General features: G+C 61.9%; 3 protein-coding genes across 12 annotated transcripts; 2 read left to right on the top strand and 1 right to left on the bottom strand.

Annotated features, from left to right (window-relative positions):
- Positions 1-167: 167 nt before the first annotated feature.
- NDOR1 (NADPH dependent diflavin oxidoreductase 1) lies at positions 168-8,927 on the bottom strand. 10 transcript variants are annotated; one of them, XM_042913059.1, is made up of 15 exons: positions 8,619-8,801; positions 8,289-8,317; positions 7,341-7,468; positions 4,329-4,426; positions 3,317-3,415; positions 3,131-3,232; positions 2,811-3,020; positions 2,515-2,636; positions 2,184-2,404; positions 1,964-2,071; positions 1,667-1,781; positions 1,384-1,530; positions 1,167-1,285; positions 959-1,053; positions 168-871 (listed from the first exon to the last, which is right to left on the bottom strand). In XM_042913059.1, the coding sequence occupies exons 4-15, from the start codon at positions 4,370-4,372 to the stop codon at positions 727-729; spliced, it is 1,527 nt and encodes a 508-aa protein (XP_042768993.1). In that variant the 5' UTR covers positions 4,373-4,426; positions 7,341-7,468; positions 8,289-8,317; positions 8,619-8,801; the 3' UTR covers positions 168-726. The 10 variants fall into 10 exon arrangements, with proteins under 10 accessions (XP_042768993.1, XP_042768994.1, XP_042768992.1 ...); XM_042913060.1 differs by having other exon boundaries at positions 8,289-8,352; positions 8,709-8,797; XM_042913058.1 differs by having other exon boundaries at positions 8,709-8,793.
- A 66-nt stretch (positions 8,928-8,993) lies between these two features.
- TMEM203 (transmembrane protein 203) lies at positions 8,994-10,477 on the top strand. Its single transcript, XM_042913062.1, has one exon. The coding sequence runs from the start codon at positions 9,216-9,218 to the stop codon at positions 9,624-9,626; it is 411 nt and encodes a 136-aa protein (XP_042768996.1). The 5' UTR covers positions 8,994-9,215; the 3' UTR covers positions 9,627-10,477.
- Positions 10,478-12,936: 2,459 nt separating this feature from the next.
- TPRN (taperin) lies at positions 12,937-21,370 on the top strand. Its single transcript, XM_042912313.1, has 4 exons — positions 12,937-14,798; positions 20,342-20,579; positions 20,659-20,765; positions 20,873-21,370. Exons 1-4 carry the CDS (start codon positions 12,966-12,968, stop codon positions 20,933-20,935), a joined length of 2,241 nt encoding a protein of 746 aa, XP_042768247.1. The 5' UTR covers positions 12,937-12,965; the 3' UTR covers positions 20,936-21,370.
- The last annotated feature ends 388 nt before the right edge of the window (positions 21,371-21,758 follow it).

The raw sequence follows: 21,758 nt of genomic DNA, 5'->3' as shown, positions 1-21,758 counted from the left end.
AGTGTGGGCAAGTAGGACACATCGCAGAGTCAGACCCGGAAAAACTACTGCAGCAAAGACGGCTGAGCTGTGGTGCATTTGTGCTCGCCACGACTGCTGTCCCCGTCCAGACCACTGTGGGCCCACACACGCCCCGAGGCACCCAGACAGGCACGAGGAAGAGCAGGTCAGAAACAGCCAACAAGAGCCCACAGTTTATTACGGAGGCGTTCCAGGAACAGGGTGAGGAAAGAGTGTGCTAGCTGGGGGTCTCCCCTGGTCCTGCCTTCCAGCCCTAGCCCTGGCCCTGCGAGGCCCTGAGACAGCACCATGTACTTTGTGGGTGGGCACAGAGATGTGGCAGAGGGGGACTGGGAAACTGCTGTCCCCTGGGACAACCTCAGAAGGCTCTCCGGGCTCGCATGCTGTCTGGAAGCTGGTGTCTGGGGAGCCCCCGATGCCCATCGGGCTGCCCGTTCCTTCCTGGGGCCCCGTCCTTATGCAGGGTGGGGCAGCCCAGGGACCATCCTGACCAGGACCCAAGCTGGGGCCAGTGGGGAAAGGCCGGCAGTAGCCTGCAACCCTGGATGGGGGCAGGGGTGGGGTGGTGAGTGGGCAGCGATGTCAGGGCTGGGTATAGGACCCCAGGTTGACTGAAGTGAGGCTGTGCAGGGGGCAGGGTGGAAGGTGACAGTAGCCCCCCCAGAGGGCAGCGTTTAGAGTGGCCAAGGCTGGCAGGATGGCTTCTTAGGCCCACGTCTCACTCTGGAAACGCATCGTCCGCTGGAGCCTGGCAAGGTAGTTGGCTGCATCAGGGCCGGAGAGCCCACCCTCCTCCCGGAAGACGGACGTCAGGGCTTCTGACACATCTGCCGGCATGCCCTTGGCATTGCTGGAGGGACGGGCCGGGAGGGCTCAGTAGGGCTGGGACCTCCGGAGGGCCGGCTCCCACCCCTACCCCCCGGGGGCCCAGGCTCACCCCGCCAGGTAGAAGTAGGCGCCTCGGCGGTCCAGCAGATCCCACACCAACGGCCCGAGCTCCCGGAGCCTGTGCTGCACGTACACTTTCCGCTCCTACGGGGAGGGGGAGGCGAGGGGGAGCGGAGGGGGCGGGGGCGGGGCATGGGGATGGTGCATCCTTGGCCTGGCCCCCTCCTTGCCGGCACCGCCCTGCCCAGCACACCCACCTGCTCCCGGGAGAAGGCTGTGAAGAGGGTCAGGCAGCCCTTCCTCTCCAGCTCCAACCACTCAGATTCCCAATAGAAGTCTTGGTCGCGCCAGCGGCAGCCGAAGAACAGGAAGTTTCCTGGGGGATCACAGGTGGCCTCAAGCCTGGACCCAGGCCCGTGAGGCTCGGCCCAGGCAGCCCCAGCTGCCACCCTGCCAGAGGCCCTGCGTGCTCACCGGTCTGACCCCGGGCCACCCGCTCCTGGACAGCTGCTCGGAAAGGGGCCACACCGGTGCCGGGACCCACCATGATCACGGGTGTGTCCGGTGTCTCCGGGAAGGTCAGGCTCCCGGGCCGCACCCACAGAGGCACCTGGACAGGTCCTACGGCAGGAGGGAGGAGGCGTGAGGAGGCTCTGAGGACCAGGGCCCCGGTCCAGGACCGGCTGTGGTGCACAGAGGAGAACGGGGGCCCTGGCCCGGGGCTCTACCCGCCCCCCCTCCAGAAAGCAGGGGTCACCTCGCCCAGGATCCAGAGACGCCAGCCAGGAGGAGCAGAGGCCCCGGCGGGGCTCTTTGAGGCGCGTCCGGTAATGCACCACAGCGACGAGAATCTGCAGCCTCGAGGGGTGAGCCTGGGGATGGGATGGCGGGTGCTGTGCTCCACGGGCCGCCTGCCCGCCAACCGGCCTCAGACTCCGCCCACTTCCCCCGGGCGGTCCCAGACGCGGGGCAGATGTCGAGGGTCGGCCCCCCCGCCCCTCGCGACCCCGGCATCCCTGAAGCCGGTCCCGGGCTCTGCCCGACAGGCCCTCACCAGCAGAGAGGAGGCGATGGAGAAGGCCCGCGGGCGGATCGGGGGGATGAGGTCCAGCAGGTAGTCTGCGGGAACAGCTCCAGCCGTGTGTGGGAAGTCACACAACACCTGGGCAGAGACAGCCCCGGCTAGGCTCCGGCCAGCACCGCCACACGTGGGCTCTGTGGCTCAGAGCCCTGGGCCTGCCCGTCTGCCCGCGCCTGCCCGCGCCTGCCCGCACCTCCAGGACGCTCCTGCGAGGCCGGTTGCAGTACGAATACAGCTCCTCCTGACCTTGGGGGGCACTGAATTGCAGCAGCTTCTCCCGCTCCAGCTCGTGGGGAGAGAGACAGGCCAGGAGCTCGAAGAAGGAACGGCGGGGCACGCTGGCGACGTCCAGGTAGTGGGACACGAGGTGCCTCACGGAGCAGGGCTGGGGCAGCTGCGTGGGGCAGGGGACACCTGCGGCAGGAAGCGGGGAGCCTGTGAGGGGTCGGGACACGGCTGGGCGGGCCGCGGGCCCCGGGAGGGCGGAGAGAGAGGGTGGCCGCAGCCGGGGTCCCCGGGCTCACCTGGCTCCCGGGGCAGCAGCGTGAAGTACTGGTCGGGGTCCAGGCCCAGCACCCGGCAGAACTGCTGGACGTGGCTGGCCTGGTTCTGGGGCCGGATCAGCACCACGTCGCCAGCTGCAAAGCTGCACGGGAAAGCCAACGGGAAAAGTGAGGGAGGGTGCGGGCAGGGCACTGGGGGCTCAGGGGAGGGCTGGGGGCGGCGGTCCTCGGATGGATGTGTTTCCCTGCAGCCCGGCCGGTACCCCCCCCCCCCCCATCCCTCGGCCACCACCCACCTGGTGTCTCAGGCCCCTCACCTGAGCCCAGAGCCCGTGATGTCAAACTCGATCAGCCGTACGTCCTGGAAGTGAGAGGGGCTGGTGACCCTCTGGTTGGTGACCATGGGTGCCAGGAAGGGCTGCTGCTCTGAAGGGGGACCTGGGGGATCCGCACCGGCCACATGCTGCTCCTCAGAGCACATCTTGGGGGCCTCCGGAAGGAAGCGGAGGGTGAACTTGGAGGGCAAACTGTAGGGAGGACACACACCCGTCAGGCCGTCAGCAGAGCCTCACAAGTGGCCCCGCGGCCAGGCCGCTCTAAGTGCGCCTGCGGGAGCCCCACCGAGGCCCACACTCACGGGACTCCGGGGGGGATCACGCCGAGGTCAGGGGGCACCGGGTAGAGCCCCAGCACCTTCTCCCACAGATCGTGCAGCCAGGGGTCAATAGCAGCGTCGGGCCTGGAGAGAGAGCATGTGCGCGCTGTCCTGAGGGGCCCCTGCCCCTGGCCGGGCCTGCAGGAGAGCTGCCCCCACCCCACTCACCCCAGCTCATGCTGGTCATCTCCCAGGCACGCAGGCAGGAGGGCGCTGCCCCCAAGTTGCAGCAGCCGTCGGTGCAGCTTCTTGGCCACGAAATTGAACCTACAGAGAGAGAGCCAGGCTTGCTTGGGCAGGCCCTGGGCGGAGGGCAGAGGGCAAGCAGCCCCGAAGAAGCAGAAGACCCCGGGCCTCAAATGACACCCCTCCCAGAGAGCACTGTTGGCAAGATGCCCGTGTTTGTGCTGCCGTGAACCAACATCTATGTTGTGCACAGAACAAAACCCCGGGCACAGGAGGGTCGCGCTGCCCTGTTCACCTCAGCGAGCACAGTCCTGCCCTTGTTGTATCTGGCTTTGGAAGCGTTGGTACGACCAACGACCCCCCACCCCCACCCCGCCCGCCCTGTGCTGGACTGTTTCAGTGACCTAATGACATGCGAACCTTCACACACAAATTCCTCAGTGCTTCTTTAAGAAATCACACAAAGCAACATCATTCTTGGCTTAGGATACAGATAGGTCCTGAAAATTGGCAAGAACAAGGCCGAGGTGGTCATGCCACCATACCCAGGGAAGCAGTGGCCTTGGAGGTGGCTCCTGGGGCTGGGGGGTCTTCTGGGCCCCTTGCCTAATCCCACTGTGCTGTCTTTGTGAGCCCAAATTTCTCATGGAAAAGTGGGAAGAGCCAGGTAGGCCTTTGCTGCCCTAAGTCACGTGTCAGCCTATGGTGCTGCCTGAGGCCCCTGATGTCCAGTTCCAGACGTCACTTCCTGTCCTACGAGACACCTTGGGCCCACCCTGGAGTTTTGGTGCCTACTTTCCTGTCCTGCCAGCCTCCTGTCTGTGCTCTGCTCACCCTTCAAGCCCAGATGCTCCCCAATGGTCCCCACAGCCTGGCCATGGCCCAAAGTCTAGAAGGAGCCCTGGGGGCTGAGTCACCTGTCCCTCCACCAGGACTTTGTGCTCAACCCCAAGGGCAGTCCCTGCAGGCCAGCAGCCTTCCTGCCCCTACTCACTTGGCGTAAGAGGAATCCCCGAGGCCCAGAACAGCAAAGTCCATCTGACAGAGGGAAGTCGGTGGCAGATTCTTCCGGAATATGAACCTCCAGAAGTTCTACAGCCAGAAGAAGCCAAGTTAGAGGCCCTGCTTTGGGCCACCAGGGCCCTAGGGTGGAGTAGGGAGGAGCCACAACCTAGACCCTCCCTGTTCCTTCAGATCTTTGTTACTGAAACCAGACCATTTTTTATTCTATCACAATGGCAAAAGATTCGGAAAAAGGCAGAAACTCGCAAACCATAGAGCTGCCCCAGAGCCACCACCAGAGTGTGGAGCCCCACCCCTTCCTGGGCAGGGGGCCCTGTGAGGGCTACTGGCACCTGCCCCGCTGCCTCCCCAGGGCAGGAGTGGCACCTGCTCCTGCTCAGGCTGCCCCTGGGACCACTTCCTCCCTTCACACTGAGCCCCATGTCCCAAAGACCCCTCTGTTCTCAGCTCTGAACCTCGGGGCACCACAGGACCCCTCTGTGGTCCTAGTCTCATCCCATCAAACCAAGTTTCTCTTTTGGAGCCTTCTTCTAGCCCTGGGCCCCCATCAGGCTGCTTTGTGCTCACTGCCACCCTCACGGCCAAGGACCCAGACCTGTGTCCTTCCCCAGGACACCCTCACCTCCATGCATCTGGCCAACCCAGGGGCCTTACAGCCAGACCCCCAAGGTCACAGCCCAGGTGCCTCTTCTTCCCTCCGGGGACCCTCATCGGAACCTGTCTGGCCCACTCTGCCCCAGCCTCCCCACAGGCCTCCAGAAGCACTTTTCAAATACAGCTCCCTATCACCTTCAGCCCGTGGTGACCTGAGCCCTGGACACCAACTTTCACATGTGGTCCAGGCTTTAGCTGCATTCCATGTCCCTTGTACTTCATAACTGGCATGGAGGGGCCCTGTTGGGGCACAGCTCTGCTCACTGGTCCTGGACCACCCTGGACCACACCCCAAGGGCTGAGCTGCATCAGCCAGTAACTGGGGACTACACTCTCTGCCTCTGGAGACCTCTCCTGCATGCTCCTCCTCAAAGGCCTGTTTCCCGAAGCTTGCCAGAAATATCCTTCCCAGTGAAGGTACACTTCTCACAACTCTGCACCTGCAAATGCTTGGGCCCTCCCTTCACAGTGACTGGCAGGTTGGCAGGGCACACTTTTGGTGGAAATGGTTTTTCCAGAGCCCGAGTCCTTGCTCCAAGCTGGTTCAGTTGGGCCACGAAACCAGCATCATGTGTCCCCCTCTGTCCCCCACCGGCTACCTGGGCACTCTCGATCCCCGAGAGCCGTAACCCACCATGATGTGCCTTGGCGGGAGCCATTCCACTCAAGATGGGCCCTTCCCAAGACCCGGTGGACCCTTTTTCAGTTCTGGGATGTTTTGTCAGTTGCTCTCTTTGGTCAGTTTCTCCCCACTGTTTCTCATTCCGAGGCTACTAACACGATCTTAGAATTTTGCTATTTCCTTTCTTGGTTCCTCGTTCATTTTTGGTTACGCTTTCCAGGAGAATTTCTCAACTCTGCTCTCTGATCTTTTCAAGTTTTCCTGCTATCGTCTTAAAGAGCATTCCCAGCGCTTCCAGCTTTTGCCCTGTTTTGTGTGTTCCTTCCTGTCCCGTGGGTGCCGAGTTCTGGACGGCCTGCTCCGCCTCTACTCCTCCAGGGTACCTGAGGGTATGGTGGTTCTTCGTGGTCTATTTGTACTTAAGACGCTGACAGAAAACTGTGAGTTTGGGCCTGTCACCCAACGTGCGTTTCGTGGCCGGGATCCTGCGGGACTTGCCTGTGGTTAGTTTCCCCACAGAGGGCTCCTCTGGTCCACTAGCCGGGAGCATGTGCCTGACCACAGCGTTCTGAGGACTGAGGCAAGGCAGCCAGTGTCTTCCTGTTTAGTACACAGCTGGTCACTAAGCCTGGTCTTCAGCAGGTGCCACGCCCCCTCCTCCGTGTTCCTGGGACCTCAGTCTGCAGCCTCTCCCAGGAGCCTGCAGGTCGCACTGTGGCCGGGGAGGGCCCCTCCTGACCACCTCCGTGGAGGTGTCCATGCCTGCAGTCTTCGCTGTGCACCCTCATCCAGGGTGACCATCGCCACCTTCACGCTGTTGGCTTCTGATGTCCAGTCTGCACCCCAGCCCAGCTGACCTCGTAGAGGTCTTTGTTTCCCCTCCCATGTCCTGTGTCACGGGCATCCACAATTCACCTCCTGCCTTTGATCCCCTCACACTTGCCTTCTCTCCTGTCCCTCTTCTTGTCTCAGACCTCTCCTGACTGTGCTGGGGTCTTGGCCCCATGTCTCCCATCGTCCCCTGCTCTGACCCTGCTCTTCGGTCATGAGCCTCTTTCTCCCCCACCACCAGCCTTTAACAGGTTTCTCTCACCTTAACACCTTCTTTCCAACCCCTTAGCCCCACTCACAGCCAGAATCTTTCTGGTGATTGTTTAATGTACAGACGTCCTTAAGATTCTCTCCACATACCTGCTGCTCCCCTGTGACCTCGCTTCTCCCCCAGTAAGTCGCTGATACCGCTTTCCCCAAAGTCACCAGCGGTCCCTTTGCTGATAAACCCTACCAGTTCTGCTCAGGTTTTATCTTACTTCACTTCTGTGCAGCGTTGAGTGCTGGAGACCTTTCTCTCAGAACAATCACCTTCCTGCCTTGACCTTGGATTTGGGGCACTCCCTCTTTTTGCTGTTGGAGCCACTTTCCTGCCCCTCACAGGCTTTTCGCCACCTCCCATGCCCTCAGTGTTCAGGGCCACCTGTCCCAGGGGAAAGGGAGGGGCTTTCTCATGCCTCGCCCAGGGTCCTTGCTAGAGCTCCACACCTACCTTGTATCTCCCCCTGGATGACTTCCAGCCCTTGGCCCTCCTGGTCTCCATCTCTGTGCATGGAACTACCATCCACTCTGGTCCCTGAGCCCGAATCCCTGTCTCGACTTCATCTTTGTTCCCAGCTTTTAGGCCTGTGTGATTCCACGTCCTCTCAATTCTACCTTAACATCTCTGGAAGGTGTCTTGTTTTTCTCTGCTGTCTGCCACCCTCCTGCCTTCACTGTGCGTCCTCTTGAGTTGTTCTTGCTCTCCTACAGCCTGCCCTCCCCGTCGACACGTAGCAGTTTCGCTAGAACACAAATATGACTGTCGCCCAGTGGACTGCATGGCCCTTCACCTCAAGCCCATCCACCTTGCTGGGGCGGTCCAGCTTCTTGGGATCAGGTCTGGCTTCCTGCCTCTCGTCTCCCCTCCCCCCCTTGATGCATTCCTTGGCTCTGTCATCCTCAACTGCTTTCTGCTCTTCCCTGAGCTGGTCTTTCTCCTCTGCACAGGCTGCTCCCAGTTTCCTGGTGCCTGGCTAGCCCCCACTTATCCTCAGGACTTAGCCTACACTCCTTTCTTCCAGGAAGCTCTCCCTGAGCCTCCAGGTTGGGCTAGATAGCGTTTATTAATGTCCTCATAACGGCTGGCACTTTCTCTGGCAGCATGTATCTCCTCGTATTGTAACTGCCTGTTAAACTTGTTGCTTTTGCTATATTGTGAGCTCCCTGAGGAAAGAAATAGGTTCCTGGCTGGATTCCCAGCACTAGATCATGTTTGGAATAGAATGTGTGTTCAAAAGATGGTCAAAGAATTGAAGAATGTTCCCAGAGGAAGGTCCAACAATTTTGAAACACTCACAAGACCCAGACCAGATTCATATATAGCCCTGGAGAAAATATTAAAGGTTAAAATGGAGAACAAGGCTATTTAGTGGCCTGTGAACAGTTTATTAGGGAGGACAGCCAGAGCCCCCAGTTCCCTCCCAAATCCACGGCTAACGTGCAACAGATATAGGAGGGCAACTGTTCATTGTGCTTCTTGGACTCCCCAGGCAATGAAAACAGTGAGGGTCCAGGGCAGTGATCTGAGCTGCTGAGCAAAGAAAGCCTTCAGGTCAGCCTTACCTTCATGTTGTCAGGGGGGTCTCCTTGGCCTGCAGTTGCACAAACAAATATCACCAGGGGCTCACTAATCAGATTCACCTCAACAAAAAGACACATGTGTTAAGACCTCGGGCTGTAGCAAGTAGGTATGCTCTCCGCAGCCTGGCCCCTCTCCTTCACTCGGGGGGTATGGCAAACGGAGTCACGAAGCACCCGTGAGCGGCCGGCCTGCCTTTGCCCTTTCAGGCTCCATCCTCCCACCTTGCCCGTTTCTCCACGTGCTAAGCCCTGCCACTGTCCCCAAGTTTTCCTGCCCCCTAAACCCGCCATAATGGAACGGTCCGCTCTCACACAACACACGGTGCCCTGCGGTCGAGGGCTCTGGGGGCTGGCGCCCCCGGCCTGCTCGGTCTCACCGCCCAAGCCCTAGGGCTCCCTCACCACCGAGTAGGAGTCCAGGGCCTGCACCCGGCACTCAAGCCGCCGGCGCCGAGCCTCGCGACCCAGCCTCTCCGACACATCCTGGGCCGTGCCTGTCTGGCTGCCGAAGAGCACCAGAAGCCCCGGGCTCGGCATCCGGGCGCGCCGGGAAACCCCGGCACCCAAGCACCGGACCAGCTAAGAGATCCCGCAAGCCTAGGTGGCCTGGACCAGCTTGGACTTCCGACTTCCGGTGGTGGCCGGAAGTGACGCCCTTAGACCGCGCCCGGCAGGGCATGGCGACCGAGGGGGGTGGGTATCCGTTAGCGGCCGGTGCTGGGTCCCGGGCCGCGGCCAAGATATTGGCGACACGCCAGGACCGAGGGCCGGGGCAGGCGGAGCCGTTCGCTGCCTCGTGCTCGCCGCAGCGGCGCCGGCGGCGGGCGCCGGCGAGGCCCACGGGGAGAGGAGGCGCAGCCCTGCCGGTGGGACGCTCGGCCGGGCCCCGGCCCGCGCTCAACCGGCGCGATGCTCTTCTCGCTCCGGGAGCTGGTGCAGTGGCTGGGCTTCGCCACCTTCGAGATCTTCGTGCACCTGCTGGCCCTGTTGGTGTTCTCCGTGCTGCTGGCACTGCGTGTGGACGGCCTGGCCCCCGGCCTCTCCTGGTGGAACGTATTCGTGCCCTTTTTCGCCGCTGATGGGCTCAGCACCTACTTCACCACCATCGTGTCCGTGCGCCTCTTCCAGGACGGAGAGAAGAGGTTGGCAGTGCTCCGCCTCTTCTGGGTCCTCACGGTTCTTAGCCTCAAGTTTGTCTTCGAGATGTTGTTGTGCCAGAAGCTGGTGGAGCAGACTCGGGAGCTCTGGTTCGGCTTGATCACGTCTCCGGTCTTCATTCTCCTGCAGCTGCTCATGATCCGCGCCTGTCGGGTCAACTAGCCTCAGGCGGGAGTGAACTCTGGACGGCTAGCATGCTGGACCCCAAGCTGAGTTCCTACTTCCACCGTACCAAAGGAGAAGTCTGGGTCTGAAAGGAAAGCCAGCTCCTGCCCTGGCGAGTGCCCAATTTTCTACCAGTCCATGTCTGAAATTGTTCCCTCAGCAGGGCTAAAAAGAGCAGCCTTGATCCTTAAAATGTATTTCCTGTTATTTCATGCTTTGAATAGCTAACCCTGAATTGAGATCCTGAGAAGGACCCCAGGCCATTTCTCTGACAGTAAAATGTCCTGATGGGCTCTGCGTATGTTTATGGATCCTGGGAAAGTACTCTCTGTGCAAGGGCTGCAGAGCTGGTCTTATGGATTTCCTCTGCCCAGAAGCACTAACCTAAGAGCTCACTGCCCCCTCCATCTGGACAAGACTTAGATGCTTGAGCTCAAAGTGTAAACCAGCTTGTGTCTCCTCCCCTGAGCCACTGGGGAGGATGGCCTCTTCTTCATTCCAGCTCAGGCAGACAGGAGTATGTTGAGTAAGCACGACTGGGACCCTATTTGGAGATCTGTCGCCTGAGAGAACTTTGCTTATGAAGCGCTGCTTGGCTTCCTATCCCAGCGGATTGCATCGTCCACAACTTTTCCACCACCACCTTGTGGCCAGCACTGTTAGCACACCTGAGACAGATTTAGGCCTCCCTCAAGGGACCAGAGAGAGAGGAACAGCTTTGATGCTTATAGGCATCGAGACTTGCAAATGGTCTTGGCCCACATTTGTTGGCCTGAGGTGTTTAGTTTAAGGTGCCAAATGAGAACGTTTGCTGAGATAAAAAATAAAATAAGAGAATGTTTTGCTGAGATGCGCAGTGGTTGCCTGACCTCTTGAGGGTGAAACAATATGAATGCTGAGAAGGTCCCTGCTGTGCGATGTAGCTGGTTACAGAGCTGACTGTAGGGAGACAGGAATGCACTAGAGTTTCTTTAGCCAATGTGTGTGTGTGTGGGGGGGGGGGGGTGTTCCCTTGGGGAATCCTTGCTTCCTGCCTGGGGAGCCAGGGTGAAGATATCATGGGGTAGGCCTGTGTTGAGGACCTGCTGAATGGTTTGTGTGACATCAGAACCTTGTCTTCCTGCCGGTGTGCAGTCTTTGTAGGCCTTGCTGTGGAGCAGGGGTCAGCCAACTATGGCCTGAGGTCTGTTTTTGTACTACCTTTCAGCTAAGAGTAACTTTTCCATTTTCAAAGGATTATAAACATGAACATGTGACAGAAAGTGAATGTGGCCTGCAGTGTCCAGGGTCTCTCAAACTTGGCACTCTTGGCCTTTTGGGTCAAGCCATTCTTTGTTGGGGGGGGGGGGGGCGGGGGGAGGGGCTGTTCTGAGCATTGTAGAATACAACATCCCTGGCCAGCATCCCTGGCCTCTACTCACTAGATGCCAGTAGCATGCCTCCCTTGTAACAACCAAAAGTGTCTTCATACATTAACAAGTCTCCTGGGGGACAAAACTGCCCCTGGTGAGAACCACTAGGCTAAAATATTTACTGTCCGGCCCTCTCTAGAACAAATTTGCAGTCTTATTCTGGTGAAGCAGCTTTGTGACCCTTTGCCTAGAATGGATGCTGCGTGGCCTGAACCATTGAGATGCTTGAGTTGGAGACTGTTCTGGTGTGTCCCACGGCTATAAAAGTGTTTTCTACCCAGTATTGGCATAATTGCGTCAAAGTCAGATACAAGCTGAACATTAGAAATGGACTGTTATTTATTTAAGTTTATTTACATAATCTCTACAACCAATGTGAGACTCAAACTCACGACCCCGAGATCAAGAGGTCGCACGCTTCTCTGACCGAGCCAGCCAAGTGCCAGGGAGTGTTTTTTTCCCTTTAATGTTATTTTTAGATCGCATGTGTTGTATCCTGTTGTGTTCTGTAGTTCAGGACTGAGTGATCCTGTTGCTGTAGAGGTGATGTGCATGAGAAGGCTTAGTTTCCTTTGGAAAGGTGATTTGATGAGAGCCGAGGAAGGAAACACTTGACTTCCGAAAGCTGAAATCCAGTTTATTTTCTCGGCTCAACAGAATGGAGAGGTGTAAGTCGGTCAGTGCAGACCACCACGGGACCCAGAAGCTGAGAAGGGCACCCCAGGTTGAAACGTGCCCCCGCTCTATGCAGAGCCCCAGGTGTCCTTGGAGCCCTGTCCCTGAAAGGTGAGTGATGCAGCAGGCAGTAGTGCCATTACTGGGAGAGAGGAGGGGAAGGCTAGCGGCATCTCTGTGTCCGTGCCCCCGTTTCCCCTTCTCCCCTTGGCTCCACTGGGCCTGAAAGAGTGTGGTGGGTGCTGTGCAGCCCTCAACTGGGAGTGAGCTTCTTCATGGCATGTGGGCAAAGAAGCTGTGCTCTTGGGGTCACTGGCACCCCTTCCAGCCTTGGAATGGGGGAAGTTCAGCAGATGTTAAGAGGAGTAGCGTGGGGAGGCAACAGGGTGAAATGCACAGTGTGGCTTTTGTGGCTCCTTCCGCGTTAGAGAGCTGTGTGCGGGGAGCTTTGTGCTTCCTCACAGCTTTGCACTCCTGTCCCTGCTCGGCGGGCCCTGGATGGCAAAGTGCGGAGTAGCACTTCTCCCAATTGTCTGAGTAATAGGGTGAGTTCTGGGGGCTGGCAAGAGCTAGGGGTTCCCGAGAAACCAACTCCTCAGCACTGGGTGGATCTCCGGCATTGGCATCCCCACTAAGTCCGCAGAAGACCGAGGACCACAGGTGGGCAGTCCCTGAATGGAGTCAGGAGGCTGGTGCACAGCCCGTGTACCACTCACGGGAGCGAGAACAGCTTTCCAGTCCTGGAAAGGCCCTTCTCCCACTGCACTCTGAGCGCGAGGAACAGGTGGACTGGGTGCTGGCACGATGAGGAAGGGCCGAGCCCAGCCAAGGTCACCCACCGCTCTGGGCCCGGGGGTCCGGCTGGGACTGCCCGCCAGGACCCGCCCCCTCCGGGCTCCGCCCCCCGGTCGCTGCAGACCAATGGCGCAGAGGCGGAAGTGGGGCCGCCAATGAGCGGCGTGAGGGGTCGGGGGCGTGCCCAAGAGGCCCTTTCCCCAATGGGGACTGGCTCCGGAGACCGGCGCTATCCAACTAAGTCCCCGGAAAAGAGAGGTCAGGGCGAGCGGTGTCCAATCAGCGCGGCCGGCCGTACTCCCCTGTCGTAGGTGGGGCCGCCGGGCGCGGGGCGGGTCCGAGCCGGCCCCCCGCCGTAGACGGCGGGCGGGGGGCGTGGCCGCGGCGAGAAGGCCGGCGCCGGGCGGCGGCCGCAGTTCCCGGCGCGCGCTGGCTCCGGCGCCCGCTCCGCAGCATGGCCGGCCTGGGGCGGCCGGGCCCGGGGCCCCGCGCCGCAATGCCCGCCTGGAAACGGGAGATCTTGGAGCGTAAGCGGGCCAAGCTGGCTGCCTTAAGCGGGGGCGCGGGGGCCGGGGCCGAGGCGGGAGCGGCGGAGCCCTCGGGGCCGGCGGCCGAGCGGCTCGTGCTGGCCGAGAGCCTGGGCCCGCTGCGCGAGAACCCGTTCATGCGGCTCGAATCGGAGCGGCGGCGCGGGGCGCGGCGCGGCGGGGGCGAGGGGCCGGCGGGGGCGCGGCCGGTGCAGCAGCTGCTGGAGCTGTACCGCCGCGTGCCGGGCGTGCGCACCATCCGCGCCGACAACATCCTCATCATCGAGTCAGCTCCCGGCTTCCAGCCTGCGGGCCCTGGCCCGGACCCTGGCCCGGACCCTAGCCCTGGCTCGGCCGCCCGCATCCGCGCAGCCGAGGTGCTCGTGTATGAGGCGCCGCCGCCACCCGGCCGTGTCAGCCGTCTGCTCCAGAAGTTCGACGCTCCGGCCGCGCCGCGCCGCCGCGGGAGTCCGGAACGCGGCCGCCCCCCGCCGCCGCACCCACAGCCCGCTCCCGGCCCCGCCGCCCCGCGCGTGGGCGAGCGCGCCGCCCGCTTCGAGCCCGAGGGCCGCGCTACAGGACCCGGGACGCGGCGCAGCGATTTCCTGCAGAAGACCGGCAGCAACTCCTTCACCGTCCACCCTCGGGGCCTGCACCACAGCGCTGGCCCTCGCCCGCTCCCCAACGGGCCTGCGGCCCCCGAGTCCCGGGCGGGTGCTGCCAACGGCCTCGCGGGCTCTGCGCCTGGGCCGGCCGAGTGGAAGCCAAAGGTGGAGTCGGGGGAGCCCCCGGTCCACCCGCCCCCCAGCCCCGGGACCCCCAGTGCCACTCCAGCCGCGTCCCTGGCCTTGCCCATGACCAACTCTGCCAGTGCCACTCCCAGCCAGCGCCAGTGGGTCTCCGCGGCCACCAGCGCCAATGACTCCTTCGAGATACGGCCAGCCTCCAAGCCAGACATGGATCGAATCCCCGCTGGGGACCTCCAGGCCCGGGCCCTGGCCAGCCTCCGTGTGAACTCCCGAAACTCCTTCATGTTCATCCCTAAGCGCAAGGCCTCTGGGGCCCCTCCTCCTGAAGGGAGGCAGGTGGGGGGACTGCCAGAGGGAGAGGTTGGCTGGGCCTCCCAACGCCTGGAGCTCGAAGCCCAGCTGGTGCCTGCAAGGGATAGCGTGCCTGCTGGAGGGAGGAGCCCCTTGGGGGTCGACGAGGGGGGGTGCCCCAGGCCAGCTACCACCCTTGTGAACCAGGCTGTTAGGCGGCAGAGGCTGCCCTCACCACCCCTGTGTCCCTTAGCCGCTGCAGAAGCTAAGCCTGCCCAGGGCCTCGGGGTTTCCAGCTTGGCCAAGGATGGTGGGGAGCCTGGGAGGCCAGGGTTGCCCGTCACCTTCATTGATGAGGTGGACTCGGAGGATGAGGTCCCTCAACGAGCCAAACTGCCCTGCTCGGGAGCCGGGGGGCCTCCTTGGTATCACCCGCACCCCACCGGGCCTGGGCACCCATCAGGGCTCCATCACCGAGGTGGCAACACCTTCACCGTGGTGCCCAAGAGGAAGCCGGGGTCCCTGCAGGCCAACGGGGAGCCCGGGCCACAGGAGGCCGAGGAGGAGGAGGAGGAGGCAGGCAGCTTGTCAGAGACCCCTGCTGCCCTGGGGACCTCACTGAAGAAGCGCTATCCCACCGTGCATGAGATTGAGGTGATCGGTGGCTACCTGGCCCTGGAGAAATCCTGTCTCACCAAGGCCGGCTCCTCCAGAAAGAAGGTCAGCAGGGGGCACAGGGGAAGGGGTGCTGGCTGGGCGCGGGGGAGAGAGAGCTGTGGGTGTAGCAGGTGCCCACTTCCCAGGACAACTGGCCTGGCTGGGGGATGGCTTCTGTGTGGACCAGAGGAGAGCTGGGGCTGGGTGGCCGTGCATGCTCCTGGAGGGAGCTGGGCTGGGGGAGATCCCTGGTCTGGGTTCCAGGGGAGCCCTAATGACCCAGAGAAGACAGCTTGCTGATGGTGTACTTCGCAAGGCTGGCGGGGAGGGTCGGTCCCGCCAGCACCGTGTCTGCTTCCTTGTTCTCGAGGCTCCATGTGGAATTGGCAGGGCAGACCTGTCTCATCAAGGGTCCAGCTGCAGGAAGTAGTCCTGTGCCTGCTGGTTCCACTCCGGCCTGGCTTTGAGGGTGTAGCCTGCCGTGGTCTTCTGGAGTCCTGGCCTACATGGGCCAAAGGTGCCAGGACAGAAGTGGGAAGGGGCAGGAGACCTGTGATTTGGGTGTGGTCAGATCCCTACCCCACTGTCAGCCTAGGGGCACAGTGCTGGGAGCTATTCAGTGGCTGGGGGCGGGGAGTGGGGGGGGCTCCCAGCTCCGCAGAAGGCAGGCTGCCCTGGTGCTCAGCAGGACCAGGCTTCATTCAAGTGTTTATTGAACTCCTAGTGTGTGTGCCAGGGCCGGGGTGTGTTGCTAGGAGCAGTGTAGACTCTCCCTCTCATGGGGGAGGACAGGCCTCAGACAGAGAGACCCAGGTGCAAGACCAGGAGCCCTGCTGGAGCCTCAGTCCCCAGCTGCTCAGCGACCCGGAACCCTCTGGGCACAAAAAAAAAAAAAAAAAAAAAAAGTTCCTCAGATTCTTCCTGGTCATTCCAGCACCTGTGTCTGGCCCTGGGGCAAATTCCAAGGCCAGCCCCACATGACCCCCCTCAGCAGGCATGGGGCAGACGTGTCTTCCCCTGGAACCGAGATGGTGCCTGGCAAGCTTCTGTGTCAGCCAGTGGTATCTCCAGGCTCACCCTTGAAGCTACTTCTGCCATTGGCCTCACTTGCCTTGGGCGATGGGGGTGGTGATGTGCCTTATGTCCACGGAAGCACCCCCCCCCCCCATCGATGCCTGCTGGTCGTCCAATCACATAAGCCACCTCCTCTCTCTGACATGAATTGGACTTGTCTTCCTCCGTGATCACACCCTGCTCCTTGGGTGAGGGCATCGGGGCTCCTGCCGTCTCCATCTGCTGAGACAGGCATCCACACCCAACTCTCTTCGTACTTCCGGAGGGCCCGTCCTGCCTGCCTGACCTTGACTCACCCTCTCTTTAGTGCCACAGCTCTCCCACCCTCCCTCCTACCCTTAGACACAGTCATCAACCCCACCTCCAGGCTCTAAACCACCCCTCCCCCTCGTTCCTGCTTCCTGACCTTTGACCCTACACTCTAGGAAGCAGTACCTTTCTATTCTGGCCCCAAGAAGTGGAGGTGATAACAGTTCCCCACTTTGTAGATGGGGAACCTGAGGGTGGCAGGAGGTCGTGGAGCTTGTGGGGCAGGAATTGAGTGCTGGTTTCTGCTTCTAGAGCCTTGCTCATCTGGCCCCAGCTGGGGAAAGAGCTGTGGGGGTCCTGTGTGGTAGGGTTGGGGTGAGAAGGGCGGGAGGAAGTGCTGGGAGGAAGCAGGCCCTGGCCTGGTCTCCATGCCAGCCTGAGGGAGTTGGGGGTCCAGATGGATGATGCCTGGCAAGCCGAGTGGCCTCACCAGGGCCCTGCCAGAGCAGCGTGACTACTGGAGGTGACTCCTCCTTGTGGGCACTGCCCCACCCCCACACCAGCTGCCCGGCAGGAAGAGCCAGAGCTCCTGTTGAGTGGGACAGAGGTGTGGGGCTGCCCGGTCCTTCGGGGCAGTCCGCTGGCTCGGGCTGTCCCCTGTGTCTCATCCGTTCCCTGGTGGTCCTCCGGCCATCCCTCCAGGCCCTGGGCTGCGGGACCTCGCCCTCACCTGTACCACTCCAGCCAGCTTATGGTTTGGGCCCTTGTCCTGTTTGTCTCCATCCTGACTAGGGACTTAGTGGACTGGAGGTTAGTGGGACCTTGGGGCCCTCTGGCTGACCAGGGTAGTGCTGGGAGGTACTGGGGTCTTCCAGGGGGCAGGTGAGGTATGGCTCTGCAGGGGGACTGTCGGGACAGCCTGCCTTTGAGCTGGCAGGTGCGTGTAGGGTGTTGTGACCTTGCTGGGCCTTGGAGGGCTACAGCCCCGTCTTGGTGGTGGGGGCACCCAGCCTGCCATTGTGCCTGGGAGGCCTGCCGGGGATTGGGGGGCGCCTCTACTTGATTGTCTCTTGGCAGAATTGCTGATGCCCTATCTGTCCCTCCCTTAATGGCCAAGCAGGGACTGGCTGCGGGGGGCATCATCACCATGCCCCCTCTCACCTCTGCCCCAGCCCCCAGGCTGTGCTGCTGAGTGGGACTGTCCAGCTGCTCTCCACACCTGCCTCCCTCGGGGTTGGTGGGCTGGTGCTGAGGGCCTCTCCCCTTTGTGAGGTGCCACCTGGCCAGGTTCCTGCTTTTCTGGTGGCTCCTTCCCCTCGCCTTTGCCCTCCTCCCCTCCTTACCCTCTGGTTCTCTGCCCAGCCTGAGTGTGTCAGTGTCCCCAGGGCTCAATCTATGACACCCTAGGCCATCTGCCCTCACTTAGGGAGTAACTGCCACCCAGACACCCCAGTCTTGCTGGCCGGGGCTTGGCCCTCAGCCTCGCTCCAGTCCCCAGACCTGTGGTGCGGCTGCCCCAGTCACCTGCTTCCCTGCCGGTGTGCAACGCTGTGCCCGCCACCACCGATGTGTCATGGCTGTGTCCCCTCTGCCCTCCTTCCCCCGCTTCCTACCTGTTCCCCCCACCCCAGCTCTTCCTGTAGGCACCCACCCTTCATGTTCTTCCTACAGCCCAGGTGCCACCGGGCAGGCCTGGACCCTGCTTCACTCAGCTTCCCCACTGCCAGAGGGTCTGCCTTGGGCTGGGGCATCCGGAAGCAGTGTGGGAGCTTTGGCAGAGACTGTGTGGGGTGGTCCCATTGTCCCCGAGAACGCAGACTGAGTGGGGGATGGGAGGAGGCAGGCGTGTGCCAGGGAGTGAGGACAGGGCGGGTGCTCACCCCCAGCAGGGGGACTGGTTGAACCCGGCTCCCTGACCAGAGTCCAGGGTGGACGCCCTTCGGTAACCCGAGCTGGGTGTGCACAGGTAGGGCAGGGTGAGGGGGACAAAGGGCCTGTGAGAGCTGGAAGGTGGGCCGACCGAGGACCCACCTGCCGACTGCACTTGGCACAGAGGGCAAAGTCCCCAAGAGCCAGGTGCGTGCAAGTGCCAGCCCCTGGCCACGCCCGGCCCATCTGCCTGGGGTCTGGAGGCTGGCCCTCCCCAGCAGCATTTGTCACAGGGTGTCTTGTGATTCAGAGACCTGTACCCACAAGGAGGCCTGTGAGCCCCACCAGGCCATGGAGTGTGGAGACTGAAGGGAGGCGGATGTGACCCAAGCCCTGGGCCCCAGCTGGGCGCAGACAGTGGCCTGTGAGCGCCACCCCGCCCCTGCCCGGCCAGGCTGTGCCAGGCTCAGTGCCTGTGCGAGCCCAGCCCCCTCGGTCTCCCTGCTAGGAGCTGGTCATGTGGACTAATGAGGGCATGCTAATCCGGCCGGGCCCTGGCAGCCAGCCCTTCCTGTGTCTTCGGTGGTGGGGGATGGGCCTGGAGGGCTCAGGGTCGTTGGGGACAATGCTGTGTACCCAGGGGTGACTGGACGCCCTGGTCACTGTGGGGCCTTGGGTCAGGGGCAGGCCCCTGGGTTAGGCCTCTGTCTTGCTAGGCTTGGGGCGGGGGTGGCAGCTGGAGGGTTGGGTGGGGCCTGCTGTGGGGACCAGGCAGATTGAGGAACAGCGTGCCTTCACGCGACGGGAGGAAGTATCTCTTGGTTTTGCCTGACTTGGGTGATCTGCACTCATCTGCTCTTGTCCCCGACTGTTCGTTTGTGCCGCTGGCTGGGCAAAGCCGACTGGGCCTGGGCCTGAGATTCGCCCAGCAGGTCTGCGTGTGAACCACACTGAGATGGGAAGCACACGAGCTGGGGGTGCCGGTGGCCGCGTGGGGCTGTGTGTGCGCGTGTGGCTGTGGGAGGGGGCGGCTGGAGCGTGTGCCCTTGTTTGGGGACACTCGCTCAGCCTGGCATTGCCCCCTGAGGCCAGTGCCGGGGCCCCCTCTGCTGCCCAGGCTGCGAGTCCAGCTTTCCTGTGAGGCCCCTGCATGTCCTGCTGTCGCTGGGCCCCATGGTTCTCTGCCTGGGGGCCCAGCTCCTGCCTCCGGCTCCTTCCAGGGGAGGAGGGGAACTTGAGCTGGCTGCTGGAGTCTTGTGCTCAGGAGTTTAATGTTTCGGGCTCCTGCAGGGCCGCTCCCATCTGCTGCAGGCTGGTGCCTCTCGTATTCGTTACCAACCTGCTGGGCCTGGCCGAACCCTGCTGAGCAAGTCTGGTGGGCCTGTGGCTTCAGTGGGGAGTGGAGTCCTGGGTCAGGGAGTGCGAGGGTCCACCTGGCATCCTGCTTGCGCCTGACTTTGCTTCCTCTCCACACCAGCAGCCTCGTCTGCACTCTGAGGCCGTTGGGAGAAAAGAGGGTTTGCTCAGGCATGAAATTCTGCAGCCTGCAGAGTGGGCAGGGTAGACAAGGGCCAAGTGGACAGCCCAGGTGGGAGGAAAGGGTCAGCGCGACCCCCACTTGGGTCTAATTCTGACTTGGTCTTTAAAATGGGGTGATGGCATTTGGTGTCGCCCCCCTGGGGTTTGGCATATGCCAGCCACCCTGCTTTGTCACCTCATGGGCGCCCCGGGGGCGTGGCCTTAGGTGTGTGCCCCGTCCTGCCCAGCAGCACTGGTCCATGCTGAGCTGTGCAGGAAGCGTCATTCGGGTGCCTAGCAAGCCAGGATGTGAACTCGGTCCTGGAGAGAGACCCCAGCCAACAACACACTGCTGGTGGCTGAGGAGGTAGGGCACCCGAGTAGGTGGGCCCCCGAGTGCCGTCTCACTTAGACCCTGCTCCTGCCATAGAGCCTCTAGGTGGCTGGTGCTCCCCTGCGAAGGCAGCCCTTCAACCCTAGGAGCTGCCATAGAAGTTTCTAGAGACACTGAGACTTTGGGCTCCTGGTGCTGGCTAAGGTCTGGTCCCTGGGCAGGGTTGGTTACCCGAGGTGATGTGACCCTGGGCCTGGGGGGAAAAGGGGATGGGTGGGGTCTGGGAGGCAGGTGTTTGGACACACTGGCCCTGGGTTGCATGGGCAGCCAGAACAACCTTCCTGGGGTCCTTGTGGCCCGGGCCTGCAGGGTGCCGGTAAAGGAGTGGTCTCCGATGAGGGGTAGCCCCCCCACCTTTCAGTTCTGAAGGGTTGATGGCGTGTTCTGCTACCTGCCTGGGGCTACCTCTACCGTGCCCTCCAGGGTCACTGTGCCCGGCTCAGCCTGGCTAACCCCTGGTAGCCAGGCAGCAGAGCCCTGCTGATGTACCTCCTGTCCTTAGATGAAGATCTCCTTCAATGACAAGCGCCTGCAGACCACATTTGAGTACCCTCCTGAGAGCTCGCTAGTACAGGAGGAGGCTGAGGCCCAGGAGGAGGAGGGGGAGGAGGAAGAGGAGGAGGAGGAGGAGTCCAGCTCAGATGGGGTGGTGGAGAAGCCCTTCTCGCTGTTCCTGCCCCGAGCCACTTTTGTGAACAGCGTGGGGCCCGAGAGCCCTCACCTGCCGGACGGCAGCTCAGGTGAGTGCCCACGTGTGGGAATGGGCGGCCCAGTGGGTAGCTGGGCCACACGTCCACACATGTGCCTCTTGGCCCACAGGCCTGTCCGGCTACACTCCAAAACACTCTGTGGCCTTCAGTAAATGGCAGGAACAGACACTGGAGCAGGCTCCGAGTGAGGTGGAGCCCACACCCAAGGAGGTCATGGTGAGCAGGGGTGCGGCTGGGAGGGCCAACACCCAAGGCCCGGGGTGGGGGGTGTCTCTAATGCCTGGATGAGTCCCATTGGCTCCCTCTCTGTCCCTCTCTCTCAGCTCACCCCTGCCAGTCAGAACGACCTCTCAGACTTCCGAAGTGAGCCAGCCCTCTATTTCTGACCCCAGCCCCGCCAGGATGGCCAAGGCTGAGCCCTGGGAGCCGGGCAGTGCCCAGAAGCCCGCCCTCACTCTGCACCCCCCACCTCTCGCTGCCCTGTTGGGCTCTGCCCTGCCATATCCCACCCTCCCTTCCTGGGGTTGGCCTGAGCCTAGGGCGCCGGGGTCTCCTGCTTCCCTTGAGGCCGAGTCTCACTCTGCAGCCCTGGTTTGGGGGCACTGCCTGTGGAGGATGGACAGAGTCCCGCTGGACACCATGCCGGCAGGTGTCTGGTGCACGTGTGAAGGGCTAGGTTGGCTGCCTGTCCTCTGTGGGACTTCCAGCCCTTCCCAGCCCACACCCCCCAACTGCAGACCTCAACTCGCCCCGTTTGTGATGAACGGCAAGTTTTTTCTTGCCTCTGATGATGGATTCAATAAATACCACTGGACAAGGCCTCCTCTGCCTTCCCTGTGTGGTCCTTGGCCAAAGAAGCAGGGAGCAGGGGTGGGGTCTGTGGGGCTCCATCGAGGCCCTGGCAGCGAGGAGGAAGGTACAGCGGGAGCCCAGCCAGGACATCTGTGCCTGGGTATGGGGTAGTCCTGTGTGGCACCCCCACACGTTGCTGTCTGGTGGTCCAGGCGTTCGCTCCCGTAGCCCCGCCTGCCCTGCTTCCCCTCCCAGCCACCCCCTTGGGGGAAGAGGGACCCCCGTGAGCACTTCTGGTCTCTGGGCTGACACAGTGGGAGCTGTAGGGGGAGGAGCACTTTGGGCTTGCTCTCTGGGGTCTGGTACTCTGGCTGGACCAGAGCCGTTTTTAAGGCCAGGCGCCTGGGAGGGGACGAG

The sequence above is a fragment of the Panthera leo genome, chromosome D4 (assembly GCF_018350215.1).
Source record: "Panthera leo isolate Ple1 chromosome D4, P.leo_Ple1_pat1.1, whole genome shotgun sequence".
Taxonomy (NCBI): domain Eukaryota; kingdom Metazoa; phylum Chordata; class Mammalia; order Carnivora; family Felidae; genus Panthera; species Panthera leo.
The sequence above is the reverse complement of the archived record's forward strand: the minus strand, read 5'-3'. Positions and strand labels throughout refer to the sequence as shown.